This window comes from Mercenaria mercenaria, chromosome 9 (assembly GCF_021730395.1).
Source record: "Mercenaria mercenaria strain notata chromosome 9, MADL_Memer_1, whole genome shotgun sequence".
In the NCBI taxonomy this organism is placed as follows: Eukaryota; Metazoa; Mollusca; class Bivalvia; order Venerida; family Veneridae; genus Mercenaria; species Mercenaria mercenaria.
Window position 1 is genome coordinate 71,596,346 of NC_069369.1, and position 16,975 is coordinate 71,613,320.

Consider the following 16,975-nt stretch of genomic DNA (forward strand, 5'->3'; position numbering starts at 1 on the left):
ATAATGGATCCATTATTCTAGGCCATACTTTTTGAGCTATGAGCATCACAAACAAAATATCCACTATTTTGGCTATTTCAAGGGCCATAACTCTGTAATTAGCACTAAAATCTATGAAAACGAATGCCAAGCTTGCAAGGTCACATCATGATAAAGACTCATGCAAGGGGCATGAATTGACATCAAATACTTTTTAGCTAGGCAAAATACGAGGCGAAATAAGCATTTTTGACTATTTCAGGGCCATAACTATGAAGATAGGGGGTGGAGCCAGATGAAAAATAGGAGGTGCTTAAGTTCATATCATGATAAAGACTCATGCAAGTTTTCACCAATTTATATCTTTTACTTTTTGAGCTAGGCGCGTCACAAGTTTAAAATGTACATTTTTGACTATTTCAGGGGCCACAAATCTGGAAATAGGGGTCGGAGCCAGACGAAGAATAAGAGGTGTGCAAGTTCATCATGATAGAGACTCATGCAAGTTTTCATCAATTTGTATCAAATACTTTTTGACCTAGGCATGTCACAAGTTGAAAATGTGCATTTTTGTTAACTAGTTTTTCCTTTAATTTGACCTAGTGACCTAGTTTTTGACCCAACATGACCATGATTTGAACTTGACCTAAAGATCATCAAGATTAACATTCTGACTAAGTTCCATGAAGAAACAGTCATAAATGTGGCTTCTAGATTATTAACACACTTTGCTTTTGATTTGACCTGGTGACCTAGTTTTCCACCCTACCTGACCCTGATTGGAACTTAACCTTAAGATCATCAAGATTAACTTTCTGACCAAGTTTCATAAAGACACGGTAAGAAATGTAGTATCTAGAGTGTTCACTAGCTTTTCCTTTGATTTGACCTGGTGACCTACTTTGTGATCCCACATGACCAAGATTCCAGTTTAGTCTAAAGATCATCAAGATTAAGATTCTGACCAAGTTTCATGAAGATACAGTCATATATGTGGCTTCTAGACTGTTAACAAGCTTTACTTTTGATTTGGCCTGGTGACCTTATTCTTGAACCCGCCTTACCCAGATTGAAACTTAAGCTTAAGATCATTAAGATTAACATTCCGACCAAGTTTCATCAAGATACAGTCATAAATTTGACCTCTAGACTGTTAACAAGCTTTACCTTTGATTTGACCTGGTGACCTAGTTTTTGACCCCACATGACCCATATTCAAACCTGACCTAGAAGTCATCAAGACAAACATTCTGATCAATTCCCATGAGTTTTAAACTTACAATTAGGTCTCTAGAGTGTTAACAAGCTTTACCTTTGATTTGACCTGGTGACCTAGTTTTTAAACCCACCTGACTCAGATTAAAAATCTGACCTAAATATCTTCAAGATGAACATTTTGACCAAGTTTCATTAAGATATGGTCATAAATGTGGCCTCTAGAATGTTAACAAGCTTTTCCTTTGATTTGAACTGGTGACCTAGTTTTTGACACCACATGACCCAGATTCGAATCTGACCTAAAGATCATCAAGATTAACATTCTTACCAAGTTTCATTAAGATACGGTCATAAATGTGGCTTATAGTGTGTTAACAAGCTTTTACTTTGATCTGACCTTTTGACCCCACATGACCCAATATCTAACTTGACCAAGATTTTATTGAGGGTAACATTGACCTGGTGACCTAGTTTTTGACCCAGATGACCCGATATCTAATTCGTCCAAAATTTTATTGAGGGTAACATTCTGACAAAGTTTCATTAAGATTGGGCCAAAATTGTGACCTCTAGAGTATTAACAGTCAAACTGTTGACGACGACGGACGAACGACTGACGACAGACACAGGGTGATCACAAAAGCTCATCTCGAGCACTTCGTGCTCAGGTGACCTAAAAACTGTTACAAAACAAATGAATGTTACACATTTTACCTGTTCCAAACATTGGTATCACCAACTGTTTAAGATTCAACTCGCGTGCTTTCTCTAGAATTTTCTTTACTGCTGCTTTGTATTTCATAATTTCTCCCTCATTTGCATAGACAACTCTTTCCATCACAATAAACATAACATGATCGACTCCTAAATCTCCAGCTTCACATTTGAACACATCTAGTGTTTTTACTGAAAACTTGTATTTGTCAACCATTCTCTGCATACTGTTTTTAAATCTAGACCCTCCTGCCTTTTTCAGAGCCTCCATGATGTATCCACGTGCTTGAAGAGATTTGTCTGTCCCACAAACAACTGCATCCATGTTTTTGGCCTTATCAATTTCCCCTTTGAATACTTTTACTTTTATCTGACTATCAAAATCATAAACCTGGGCCACACCACCCCAGTGAAAGGTTTCTCTATCCGTCTTTTTTAAGGTACAATTCAAGCTGAATTTTGAATCTACTTTCATTCCATCATCGGAACTTTCATTGCTTTTGCCATATGACCCACTGTCACCACCTTGATTTGTTCCATGACCCCTGCTTCTACGTCCCCTATGCCTGTTGCCACTGTTATTACTTGAACCTGGGTATGATATAACATGTGGATTGTCCTTTAAATATTTTTCAAGTGTAACATCTAGTTTTATCGAGGATGGACTTCTCTGCCATTTTTCTACTGAAGCTTTAACGAGATGTAAGATGCTTTCATCCACATCAATAATGTGTAGCTCTTCAGGGCAGGCGTATTCACCAATACTTAACTTCTCACTAAAATCAACAGCAGCCTTTACATACATATCAGCACAAAGTTCTTTTGGAACAGCAAATATACCTGAAACAAAAATTTGGCAACTTTAAAATGTATTCTATATTATAATACCAATCACACATAATCTTTTCAAGCAAAATTATTATTTACCTGAAATCTCAGTTTTTCAACTATCACAATCTCCTCTTTAAATGCAGTTAAGATGTTTTTTTGTTAGGTAATACCAAATTGCACCATAGCCACAATCGCAGTATATTTACCTCCAATTGTACATGTTAGAAAGATGCAATACCATTTTGTTATAATAATAAATTTAATCTGAATCTGAATTATTTTGTTGATACATGTTTGTTTTTTTTTCAGGAAAAATGGCCTATAAACAACAAAGTATGTTTACTGCATTTTTTAAATAATCATGAAATGTAAACTGCCACAGGAAAAGCATTTTTAAAACATGTGCTTCTATATAGCTCTGGGCTGACAACTTGATAGTTCTGTACACAACAAAATACTACCAACTAGAGCTATCACTAAATGTGATTCATTCCCCCCACTAAAGGCCTTGTCAGAAAAAGTTATATTGGTAACAAATAATATTCACTACTTCATACTGTACATTACATGTTTAATATGTGCAGCAATTTTGCCTATATTCAAGAAAGAGTTAAGTGCTTGTGCTTTTCAGTTTACTGCAGAGGGTCACAGAAGGACCATTTGTTGAGCAATTTGTAAAGGTTTCCACTATACATTGTACACACCCTGCGTTCATGTTTTTTGAGGAGTCAGAACAATTTGAACAATATTGGTAGAGAGTCACACAAGGGCCATTTGTATAAAATTAGTTTACAATCAGACCAGCAATTTATTTAATACAATAGTACAAAAATGTATTTTTAAAGTTTCCGCTTTCACACATATGGGGAGAAGTGACCACACCCTCTTGTGGCCAAGTTTTTGGACCCATCGGTATAATTTGAACTATCTTTGTAAAGTACACAAAGGAGCATTTGTTTGAAATCATTTTAGAATTGGACCAACAGTTTAATATAAGAATTTTTTCAAAGTTTCCACTATATACATATAGGGAAAACTGACCAAGTTCCTGGGCGGCCATGTTTACTGATGAATCAAAACTATTTGAACAATTATGGTAGAAAATTACAAAAGGACCATTTGTGTGAAATTATCTTAAAATTGGACAAGCAGTTTCATACAAGAAAATTAAAAAATATTCTGCTATATGCATATATAAGGAAAAGTAACCACCCCATCTTGGGGCCATCTTCATTTATGAATCGGAGCAACTTGAACAACTTTTGTAGAGGGTTATTCAAGGACCTTTGTGCGAAATTATTATAAAATAAAGCCAGCAGTTTTCATACAAGAAGATTTTTAAAGTTTCCATGTGAGTGATCACAATAGCTAACCCTGAGCACAATCTTCGTAAAATAAGGATTTAGTTCAGTGTACCTGCACTTATAGCTGACATTCCAACTGTTCTAAACTTCCGCTGCTCACATCTTGTTAGAATTTTAAAAACGCAGTTATATAAGTCTTGTAAACAATCAGTTTTGTTGCTGAAATAAACAAAATGGATTTTGTGATATTTACTCTTGTCTTAATGATGAAACTTTGTCTGAAATTCCCATAGTCATGAAGAAAACTTGGTAATTCACACAATTAAAGAACTAGAGAGCTATGATGGCCCTAAAACACACACCTAAATTATGTTGCTAGCTTGAACAATTTTAGTAGATGGTTCTGCAAGGAAAATGTCAGTGAAATTATTTTGAAATAGTGAATAGTGCCAGTGTTTTTCAAACAAGAATATTTCAAAAGTTTCTACTAAATAAATACAAGCATGTAGTGAGTTTGTGCTATGGGAAGTGGTAGGGCATTGCTGAAATGATGACATAGGATACTAAGACACAAGAAGATTTTGAAAGTTTCCTCTTCATATGTATAGGGAAAATGACCACATCCCCTGGCCACCATGGTTTTTGACGAAACAGAATAGTTTGTACTATGTACAATATTCCTGAATGGTCACCAAAAAAAAAAAAAAATTAATAAAAAATAAAAGAACATTTGTGTAAAAATTACCTAGATCTACTGTCCTGACAAAAAGATTTAGATATTTCCAATATAAACATTCCATGCCCCCTGGTGGCCATGTTTTTTAACCAATCAAAATAATTTGAACAATCTTGGTAGAGTGTCACTAAAGGACCATTTGTGTGTAATTACTTTAAAATCAGGCCAGAAGTTTCTGACCAGGAGATTCTTAAAAGTTTCCACTATATATACATACATCCAAGACAAAAGTTGGAAGAAGACCGCCCACGGAACACCCAGGCCAAGTTTCATCAACTTCCATTAAAGGCTTTAAAGCAGCATGCCTCCAGTTTTGGCTAAAAAATAATCTTTCTTTCAAATTGAAGTCTGGTCATATTATGAACATTAGAATATGAATTTTTGTTTCTAAAATATTTTAAAAGTTCCAAATCAAGAAAAAAATATGACCGGGCCGGGAATCGAACCCCGAACCACCGCAGCAATAAAGTCATTTTTCTGTCGTCGTAACCAATAGCGCTATAGCTGAAGTAGTGAATAATGACTTCAAAATATAGATATTTATAATCGAGACAGTTTACCTGGAGTAAAAGCGTGACAAACGCTTTTCGATTTTCATCGTAAAAAGTAGTAAAAACAGCAAATTCTCAGTGTTTCCGTAACATAAAGTTTGTCAGTAATTAAGTTTTAAAGCCTTCTTAAGAAATATAGCATTTATTTCAAGAAATCTGAAAAAAAAATTAATTTTTTGTTGTCGAACGATCTGGAGGCATGCTGCTTTAAGAAGAGATGTTGTTTGAAGAAAAGTGCAGACAGATGGATGACAAATGAATGATGTGCTCCGGGGAGCTAAAATTCCGAAGACAGTTTTGCATTCAAATCTCCTAGCAAGCATATATTTTGTGTTAGTTATCGGTAACTAACAATTGCTCAAGAAAATGAATTTCCCATGTGTTAACCATGTGAAATACAACATTTTTTGTTCACTCAAGTGTCCAAACTCTTAAGTATTATTTGAATAACGTTGCACATTATCAAACTTGTCTGAGCTAAATGTTGTAGCCATAAACATTCTGTGTTAGTATATTGAAGATTGCTAAAACACTGTGCATCTAATATTGTAAAATTGTAAACATGAAGCACGGCAACACAATACAGGAGGTTTTTTTCAACATTTGACTTTGACTCCAGCAGCCCAAGATACAATCCACAATAGATCCCCAACTATGCTTGATGTACAAACCGGTCAGGATAAAGCATTCAAACTTAAGTTATTTGCAAGAAACAGTTTCCCTATTTTTAGCAATAATGACCTATACCTTGTCCCAGTGGTGAGAAGTACAACTCCCAGGTAGATCAGCACATAAGCTTGCTATGCACCAAGTTTGGTAACAATATATCAATCTGAACTAAATTTTTGGCAGGAAACCTGTGTTATATTTAGTAACAGCATCTTGTCACCAGCAGTCCTCATAAGCTATCTGTTAACCAACTTTCATCACAATACCTCACTCTTTAACATATGACCCTGCAATCTAGTTCTTGACCCAAGAAGAACAAGTTTAAACTTGACCTATCAAGACAAATGTTCTGACCAAGTCGTAAGTAGATAATTTCTGTGTTAACACAGTTTTTCTCTATTTTGACCTAGTGACCTAGTCTTTGATCTCAGATGGTCCAGTTTCATAATTGATCTAGATTTCATTAAAAACAAAATTAATATTCTGACCAGATTTCATGAAAATTGCTCAAGAAATGTGGCCCCCAATGTGTACAATTTGAAATATGACAATTTTGACTAATTCAAGGGTGATAACTCTGACTTAACTTAATTATGAAACTTGACTAAACTAGTGTAGCCATATACACTCAAGAAAAGTAAAAACACAGCATCTACCATTTGTTATACTGTCGAACTTCGATGGCTCGAACTCGAGGGTCCCGTTGAAATAAGTTCGAGTTTTCCGTTGTTCGAGCCATCCAAATGGCGGCCATTTTGAATTTGGAATTCAAGGGCATGATGTGTTACAAACCTTACGTCGTAATATATTGTCATATTGTACCTACATGTGTGTATGATACGATGATTTGTAAAAACAAACGCTGAAATAATCTTTATTATTTATTTTCAAACATGACATAGATACGAAAAAAACATAGATAAAACACTAATATATAATCATAAGAATTTGGTAAAGACAGCATCAAATAAGAAGACATGAATAGCAAACCTTTATGAATCATAGTCCAGTGCAAATATTTTCAAATATAAACACGTTAAAAGGCAAACAATTAATTCACGGACATGTACACAGAAATATTTGAAAACAGTACTACATGATGTCACATGTAGACATAGGCTATAAATAGACACAAGAAATCTACACAACTAATAAGCATAGGTCAGTTTATTCATAATATCAGTGAGTCATGTACAGTATACAGTTTTACAGTTGTTTTTTTTTTTAATAAATCCTTGATGGAGGACTGAACCGTCGAACGTTTGTTGAACTCTAATTTGGAAAGAGATTTGTACATAGTTCTAACACATGAGATTGAGTGTTCACATTTGATGATGGCGTTATATATTTTGTTTCTAAAGTTTTTTGATCTTATTTTCGTTTTGTTCCTTGCTTTCCAGTACCTGATTTTGCTATCCCCACGTTTCCGGGTCCTTTACTAAGTTATTCAGCCATGCTGAAGCAGTATGAAAGTTAACATCGAATCTCTCATTTTTATGCAGAAAAAATAAAGACAGACATTGCTCAATTATTTTAAATAATTTTATTCGTATTAATCAAAGCCCATTAAAGCACTGCAGTGAACGAAAGTCACTTTGTTTAATTTATTTGTCGTATACCGACGCTAATTACATAAGCGTGTGAAAATTACGCACGCGCCGGTTAAAGGGGAAGCTTGGCGAATGTCAGGCAGAGGTGTGAAAAACTTTGTAAACACAAGCCATTCCGGCGACAAATTGGCTGTTCGACTGAATAGGTGTAATTATCACTGTAATTGAGCCGAAGGGACCACCAAATGAGTTCGAGAGTTCGAATTTTCGAAGTTCGAGCGATCCGAGGTAGAACTATATAGAATAAAGAAGGAATAAATTCGGGACCGGGCGAAGAGTTCGAGCGATCCCTGGTGTTCGAAAGATCCGAGTTCGAGCCATTGAAGTTCAACTGTACTCTGTTTAGGACCAAAATAAGTTTTTTTTTCAAAAATCTTTTGTTGACTTAACATTTGGTTATTTTGGAATGGTAACTGAATTTATCAAAAGTATTCTGACTTTTTCAATATATGCATGTGGAGCTCGTATTCAGATGAATTTTATTCTGATATAGGGAAATTTGTCTGTCAGACTCAGTTACAAAAACCAAATATCCAGAACAGTTAAATTATTAAAAAATTGACGAAAACCTTCTGTCTGAGTTGTTTTTAACTTTGTGAAACCTTAACTTTATAATTTATAAGGCCTAAAAAAAATTCTTTGTTTACCGTAACATGCTAAAAAAAATTAGGGTAGGTAGGTCCGAAATTATTTTTGTTTTCGATTTCTTTTTAATAAGAGAGACTTTTCGGAAATTATTTTTGTGTAAAAAAATGAATACAAATAAGGGGGTTATGCCTTTAGTGCATCAGTAAGTTGATTTCTAACATCAATGACCATGGTTAAAGCATAACAAGCGTGCCAGACTGTCACAAAATAAGCCCGCCTAAATATTCAGTTACATATCATAAAAAGATTTCGAGTAATTCAAGGGCCATAATCCAAGAGTGCCTGGCTGGTTATCAGACCTGCCCAAGATATTATGCCCACAAATATTATCAGCAAGTTTGGTGAAGATCGGATGAAAACTGTTCAACTTAGAGAGCAGACAAGGCTAAATTTGCAGATTTCGAGTAATTTAAGGGCCACAATCCAAGAGTGCCTGGGGAGATTTGGCTGGTTATCAGATCTGTCCAAGATATTCCTGTGCAGAAATATTTTCCTGTTCTCTTAGCAAGGCTGCAAAAAAGTCCTGAAGACTGGACTTTAACACTAAAAGACAGGACTTTAACACTGAAGACAGGACTTTAACATTGAAAGACAGGACTTTAACACTAAAAGACAGGACTTTTGATAGAAAAATTGTCCTGTTCACAGGAAAAACACAGGAAATTTGCAGATTTCGAGTAATTTAAGGGCCATAATCCAAGAGTGCCTGGGGCAATTTGGCTGGTTATCTAAACTGGCCGAGATATCATGCCCACAAACATTGTCAGCAAGTTTGGTGAAGATTGGATGAAAACTGACTTGAGAGCAGACATGCTTTTGGATGCCGCCCACCCGCCGACAGATTTTGTTCTGATGATATTTTTGCCACATTATCTGAATATCTTTCTACGCATACAAAACTTAGAGATGAGACGAGAAAAACAAGAGCACCGCCTTGCGGAAGCTGACGCTCATCTGATTTTTTTGTATAATAGAAATATTGTCCTACCCATGATTTTCTAAGTCTAAAAAGGGCCATCTTTCTTGCAAAAAGCAGGACAGAGTTATGTTTCTTGATGTACAGCGTCCGCTTATGATGGTGAAAAACTGTTGCATGTTTTAAAGCAATAGCTTTGATAGTTTATGAGAAAAGTTGTCTTAAACATAATACTCAACCAAGAAAATGATTTTCTAAGTCCAAAAGGGGCAATAATTATTGCAAAAAGCGGGATGGAGTTATGTTTCTTGCTGTACAGGGTCAGCTTATGATGGTGAACAAGTGTTGCAAGTTTCAAAGCAATAGCTTTGATAGTTTAGGAGAAAAGTTGACCTAAACATAAAACTTAACCAAGAAATCTGATATTTTCTAAGTACAAAAGGGGCCATAAATCTTGCAAAAAGCAGGATGGAGTTATGTTTCTTCCTGAAAAGCTGACCTAAACATAAAACTTAACCAGGCAACACCGACGCCGCTCAAGTGATGACAATAACTCATCATTTTTTTCAAAAAAATCAGATGAGGTAATGATGTAAAATCTTCGATCTCTGTGTGACTTTAAAAATTGAGAGTAAGGCATACACATACGATCTACTTATGAAGAATATTGACTTCTCAACGGCTTTTGACTCAATTTCTTGGACATTTATGTACAAGGTCCTAAGATTTTTCAATTTTGGAGAAAATTTTATAAAATGGATTTTATTATTTTATACTGATATTGTATCAAGTGTAACCATTAATGGGCATTCATCAGATTGGTTCAGGGTCCAACATGGCTGCCGTCAGGGAGATCCCCTTTCCCCTTATATTTTTATACTTTGTGCTGAGATATTAGCAATTTTAATTAAACAGAATGAAAATATTAAAGGAATCAGATTAAACAACATAAAATTTTTACTATCCCAATATGCTGATGACACTACTATAATGTTAAATGGAACTGAAAAGTCTTTGAAAAATACCATGCAAACTTTAAATGTTTATGCTAAACTTTCAGGTCTTAAAATCATTGTAGAAAAAACTAAAGCTATATGGATTGGTTCAATGAAAAAAAGCAACTTAAGCATTTGTCCTGAACTCAATTTACAGTGGGAATCAGAATCTTTTAAGTTACTTGGAGTTATTTTCACTGTTGATCTGAGTAACATTATTGAAACTAATTATTTGTTGAAAATTGAAGAAATTAAGAGATTATTTATTCAGTGGCCAAAAAGAAAAATCACTCCAAGACGGTTCAAAAACTATATGCCTCCCTTCGGGGGCATAAAAAAGAATATTTACTTAAGATAGTCAAACAAAATATTTCACTATACCCGTAATCATGCCATATTGGTCCAACAGCATGGATGACACCTCTGTACGGTAGTTTGCCAGCAGTTGTTACTATATTCTCACTGACCTTTACTTGACCTCGTCTGTCCACATAATCTCTACTTTCTTTGTCTAGATCATATCCTGCCGCTTCTGAAATCACTCTGGCCACTCCGCCTCCATGCATCATAGTATCGTTAGCTGCATTGACGATTGCATCAACTCTGAGACGTGTAATTGAAGCCTTGTACACCTTCAAAACCAGCCCACCTTCCAATGTGGTCTCAAACTCAAATTTTTCTAATGATGAGGCTCTATATGAAGAAGAGCCTCTCCATGTTGATGACCCAGATGTGTTGAAATTGGTGGACTTACTACTATACCCCTTTGTCGAATTACCATAGCTAGAGTTTTTCTTTAGTAAAGGATCAATATTTGAATACGGTCTCTCACTTTTTCCATTTGCAACTATTGATGCATAGGAACTACTGCTGCCATCAGGGTCTGAAACCTGGCGATTAAATCTGCCACTTGTAGTAGTTATAACACCAGTTTTAAGCTGAAATAAATATAAACAAGCGTTGTTTGTAAAACATGAATGATGAATGCCCCAAAGGACTGCCTGTCCCATTTTTAGTCCTGGGATAACTGTGACCTTGCCGTCTGACCTACCAAGCCCCAGAACACTAACCAAAGGCAACCATTTTAAATCTGAAAACTGTAGGCAAAAGCAGCCTCCTGGTCCAGTTATCAACCTTTAACCAAATGTCAGTCCAAGGACATTGTGACCTCGACAAAAGACCTATGACCCCTAAAACAATAGGGATTATCTACTGATCGATGGCAGTCCTCCTAAGAAGCTGATGACTGGAGGCCAAAGCATTCTTCAGTTCTCAATTGGAAGCTATCTATAGCTCAGTCACCATGACCTTGACCTACTGATAAAGTCTGGAAAGTAGATCCCTCGGAAGTACCGAGACCAAGGCAAACAGTGAAAATTGCAGACTCGGTTTGATTGAATCTGTTCATGAGCAGTAATGGAAAATGCAACACTGCCCTCGCCCCCTAGCACCGGCTTAAGCAGTATTCAATCTTCAAATCTAAATGAGTGGAAATCAATGATACCAAAGTACCAGAAAATATAACAACACTGAGATGAAGTCGGGGCGACTTTTTACGGCCGCCACACAGCACTTAACACCCGCTGTTGTGAAGTAAATAAAATCTGGAAAGTGGATCTCTCGGAAGCACCAAGAACAAGGCAAACAGTGAAAATTACAGACTCAGTTTGATTGAGTCTGTTCATGAGCAGTAATGGAAAATGCAACACTGCCCTCGCCCCCTAGCACCGGCTTAAGCAGTATTCAATCTTCAAATCTAAATGAGTGGAAATCAATGATACCAAAGTACCAGAAAATATAACAACACTGAGATGAAGTCGGGGCGACTTTTTACGGCCGCCACACAGCACTTAACACCCGCTGTTGTGAAGTAAATAAAATCTGGAAAGTGGATCTCTCGGAAGCACCAAGAACAAGGCAAACAGTGAAAATTACAGACTCAGTTTGATTGAGTCTGTTCATGAGCAGTAATGGAAAATGCAACATTGCCAACGCCCCCTAGCATCGGCTTAAGCAGTATTCAATCTTCAAATCTAAATGAGTGGAAATCAATGATCCCGAAGGACCAGAAAATATAACAAAACTGAGATGAAGTTGGGGCAACTTTTTACGGCTGCCACACAGCACTTAACACCCACTGTTGTGAAGTAAATAAAATCTGGAAAGTAGATCCCACAGAAGCACCGAGAACAAGGCTAACAGGCAAACCCCTCAAAACAATATGAGTCATTATACTGGCAAAGGCAACCAACCCTAGAACTTTATGATTGTGGGCTAAAGTGTTCTCAGTTATTGAACAGAAAGAGATTTTCGGCTAAAGGTCACAATTACCTTGACCTCAGCTGACCTCAAAATCAATAGGGAACATCTGTATGTTACCACCAACCTGTCTACCAAGTTTGAGGTTCCTGCACTGAAGCAAACTTCAGTTATAGATTGGAAACAAGCAAATTCGATGAATTGGTATCCCCCGCCAAAAAGGTTTGTGGTGAGGAATGGCAAAAAAATATATCCGGCAGAAAGTTAAGGATGTTAATAAGAAGCAAATAATTTCATTAGTCAAAATCGATTTAACAAAAAACAAATGTTTAATTAAAGAGTACATAATAAATGTATGATACTTTGATCCTGACTACAGAATTTATTTTGAATGGGATATGCTTACTGTAATAAGCTTAGCTTTTAAAATTAAATGCAGTTAATTGAAATATGAGCTTGAAGTTTAACTGGAACGAAATATTGTCTTTGAGTGGTTTGGCACCAGGTGTTGCTGTTTAACATGTACATTTGAACTTAAAAGAACAGATGTCCTTAAGAGAACACAGGTAAGATATCTTGAACATGACTGAGGGCAAGGTTTGTGCAGTCACAATGTGTTGAAGGTTTGAACATTTAAAAACAAGAGCGCAAGAATGTCACAATATACGCCCGTCGCAGCAAATTAGCAAATAGCAGCTGTGTTTGCAAATGGAATCTTAACTTTGTGGTTGTTTAGTATTTATTGTATTTCTTTTGTTTTTCTATGTCCATAAAAAAACTCCTTACCAAGTAGAGATACCTTAAAATACACATAAAATTTGAAAGTAACATCTATGTTGTACCACAGAAAAGTGATCTTGGTTTTTTCCTATGGTCAATTATAAAAAAGTTACAGTATAGGTTATTTATAGTAACAACTAAGGGAAGTTAATCTTAAAAAAAAAAAAAAAAATCCAAAAAAAATTTGTAAGTCCACACAAAAATCCTTACCATGTAGAGATAGGTCAAAATACATCTCAACACTGGATGTAATATGCATGTTGTACTACAGAAAAGTGGTCTCGATTTTTCCCTACTACTAGTAATGAAAAGGTTGCAATATAAGCTATTTATAGTAACAACAAAGGGAAGTAATTCTAAAGAAGGAACCTGCGCATGACACTTCGTCTCATGATGGTGTAAAATTGTGCCAAGTTACATCAAAATCCCTCCATGCATGAAGAAGAAATGCTTCAGACAAAGTCATTCTTGTACATGTATCTGACCTTTGGCCTCTAAGTGTGACCTTGACCTTAGACCTAGGGACATAGTTCTTGCGCAAGACACTCCATCTTGTGATGGTGAACATTTGTGCCAAGTTATATCAAAATCCCTCCATGCACGAAGAAGAAATGCTCCGGACAAAGTTTTCATTCTTGTATCCTTTGACCTCTAAGTGTGACCTTGACCTTAGACCTAGGGACCTGGTTCTTGCGCATGACACTCCGTCTCATGATGGTGAACAATTGTGCCAAGTTACATCAAAATCCCTCCATGCATGAAGAAGAAATGCTCCAGACAAAGTTTTCATTCTTGAATATGACCTTTGACCTCTAAGTGTGACCTTGACCTTAGATCTAGTGACCTGGTTCTTGCGCATGACACTCCGTCTCATGATGGTGAACAATTGTGCCAAGTTTCATCAAAATCCCTCCATGCAAGAAGAAGATATGCTCCGTACAAAGTCATTCTTGAATTTGACCTTTGATCTCTAAGTGTGACCTTGACCTTAGACCTAGGGACCTGGTTCTTGTGCATGACACTCCGTCTTATGATGGTGAACAACTGTGCCAAGTTTCATCAAAATCCCTCCATGCATGAAGAAGATATGCTCTGGACAAAGTCTGTGGACGCCACCCACCCGCCAGGGGCATTCCCATAATACGTCCCGTTTTTCAAACGGGCGTGTATAAAAAAAAAAAACAAGAGTGCCAGAATGTCACAATATACGCCCGTCACAGCAAATTTCTTTACTCTAGCTGCTGTATTGCAAATGAATTTTAATTTTGTGGTTGTTTAGTAATCATTGTAAGTCTTTTGTTTTCCTAAGTCCACAAAAAAAAAAATTCCTTACCAGGTAGAGAGACCTTAAAATACACCTAAAATTTGAAAGTATAAAAAGGAATGGAAATATATATATGTATATATATTTATTTTTTTAGGGGGGGGGGGGGGGCGGGGGGAATGGGAGAGGAAACAAAATTTCACATGCTGATTATAAATATTGATGGAAAATTAAAAATGAAAAAAAAAAAAAGGGTAAAAGGGTGAAGTTGGGGGGGGGGGGAGGACAGAGGATGCATGATCAGTGGTGGGCATGACTGGGTGGAGGAGTGAGGTGGGGGAATGGTACAACTTGTATGTTGATAAATAATCATGGAAGGTTTGAAAAAAATCTAATTTTTTTTTTTGGGAGGGGGGGGGGGGGAAGGTGGGTTGGGAGGGGAGGGGGTGTGACCAAGGCAAGTGGGTGCGCAACTTCACATGTTTATAATAAATGTTCACAGAAAAGAATGAAAGAATTTTAATGAAATTCTGCCAAATGGTCAGTTTGTTATGTACAAATATGTGGCTTTTTAGACAATTAAAGGGCAATAACTCTAAAGTTACAGAAGAAATCCATAAGAAATTGTGTGTGCACAACCACGTTATAGTGCTCTAAATTCTGTTGAAGTTTCATACATGTAGTTCAAGGTCAAATATATCAAAAGTTATGATGCAGAAATTGCCATATCTACAGTACCCTATATATATTATAGATAACACTAGAAACTTCTAAGGGTTTAACTCTGGTGTTACTTGGGCAATCTGTCTGAAACTTGATGGGCCCCATAACATCATAGTGGTGAACATGTATATGAAGTTTGTTTGAAAAAAATCTAAAATAAAGAACGAATTTAAAAAAAAAAAAAAAAAAAAATTCTGGTGTGTGTGTGTGTGTGGGGGGGGGGGGGGGGGGGGGGGGGGATCGGATCGGGAGGGGGAGGGTGTGATCAAGGTAAGGGGGTGACCAGTGTGGGTACACAACTTCACATGTTTACAATAAATGTTCATGGAAAAGAATGAAAGAAATTTAATGAAATTCTACCAAATGGTAAGTTTGTTATGTACAAATATGTGGATTTTTATACAATTAAAGGGCAATAACTCTAAATTTACTAATAAATCCGAACGAAATTGTGTGTACACAACCACATTATGGTGATCTAAATTCTGTTTAAGTTTCAAAGTTCTAGGTCAAATATATCAAAAGTTATGATGCAGAAATTGCCATATTTACAGTACCCTATATAGTTAACACTAGAAACTTCTAAGGGCCATAACTCTGGTGTTACTTAGGCAATCTGACAGAAACTTGATGGGCCGCAAGAACTCATAGTGGTGAACATGTTTATGAAGTTTTAAATAATATTTCCAACCATTTCCTAGATATGGCTCCGGACGGACGGACGGGAAGACGGACGGAAGGACGGACAACGCCAAAATTATATCCCTCCGACTTTCGTCGGGGGATAACAAAGGGGATAGATAGACAGATGGACAGACTGATTACCTTCAGGAGGCATAACAAGAAATGTTTGGATGATAAATAAGTGTAAAGTTTTGCATAATTGAAAAACTCAATTCAATAATTTAAACAAAAATATCAGTTTCATGCAAATAGATTTTTATCTGGTCACTAGAGTGTTACAATAATTAGTATATATCTCAGGCTGGGTCGAAAGATTCAACATCTAGATGAAATTTATTTTGTAGGAAAATACAAGACTGTTAGCTCAGACAGTCACTTTAATTTGGTTACTCTCACTAAGGAAAGCTCTGTACGAATCACAAATTTACTACGGGAAAGGGAAAGAACTCTTTATGACAATCTGATAAAAGACTGCAACCATACATTCCTTCTTCAACGTAAGTTCCATGTGCAGAAGCTGTCTGATACTTGTAGTAAACAGGAATAAGAGGGCCATGAAGGACCTATATCGCTCACCTGACCTACTGATCTAAAGATCATCAAGATTAACATTCTGACCAAGTTTCATTACAATATGGTCATAAATGTGGCCTCTAGAGTGTTAACTAGCTTTTCCTTTGATTTGACTTGGTGACCTAGTTTTTGAAGCACATGATTCAGATTCGAACTTGACCTAAAGATTATCAAGGTTAACATTCTGACCAAGTTTCATGAAGATACAGTCACAAATGTGGCCTCTAGAGTGTTAACAAGCTTTAACTTTGATTTGACCAGGTGACCTAGTTTTTGACCCTACCTGACCTAGATTTAAACTTGACCTAAAGATCATCAACATTAACATTCAGACCAAGTTTCATTAATGTGGCTTATACAGTGTTAACTAGCTTTTCCTTTGATTTGACCTGGTGACCTAGTTTTTGGTCTCATCTGACCCAGATTTTAAGCTGACCTAAAGATCATCAAGATTAACATTCCGACCAAGTTTCATTAAGATAAGGTTATAAATATGGCCTCTAAAGTGCTAACTAACTTTT

At 36.3% G+C, this 16,975-nt stretch overlaps 1 protein-coding gene across 2 annotated transcripts in view; it reads right to left on the bottom strand.

Annotated features, from left to right (window-relative positions):
* LOC123547427 (uncharacterized) overlaps positions 1-16,975 on the bottom strand; it is a 51,188-nt gene that overhangs the window by 10,077 nt on the left and 24,136 nt on the right. For both annotated transcript variants that reach the window (XM_045334531.2, XM_045334530.2), the window contains exons 4-6: positions 10,553-11,109; positions 4,159-4,265; positions 1,912-2,751 (exon numbers count right to left, since the gene is read on the bottom strand). In XM_045334531.2, coding sequence (XP_045190466.2) covers positions 1,912-2,751; positions 4,159-4,265; positions 10,553-11,109 — 1,504 coding nt within the window. The remainder of the gene's footprint in view (positions 1-1,911; positions 2,752-4,158; positions 4,266-10,552; positions 11,110-16,975) is intronic.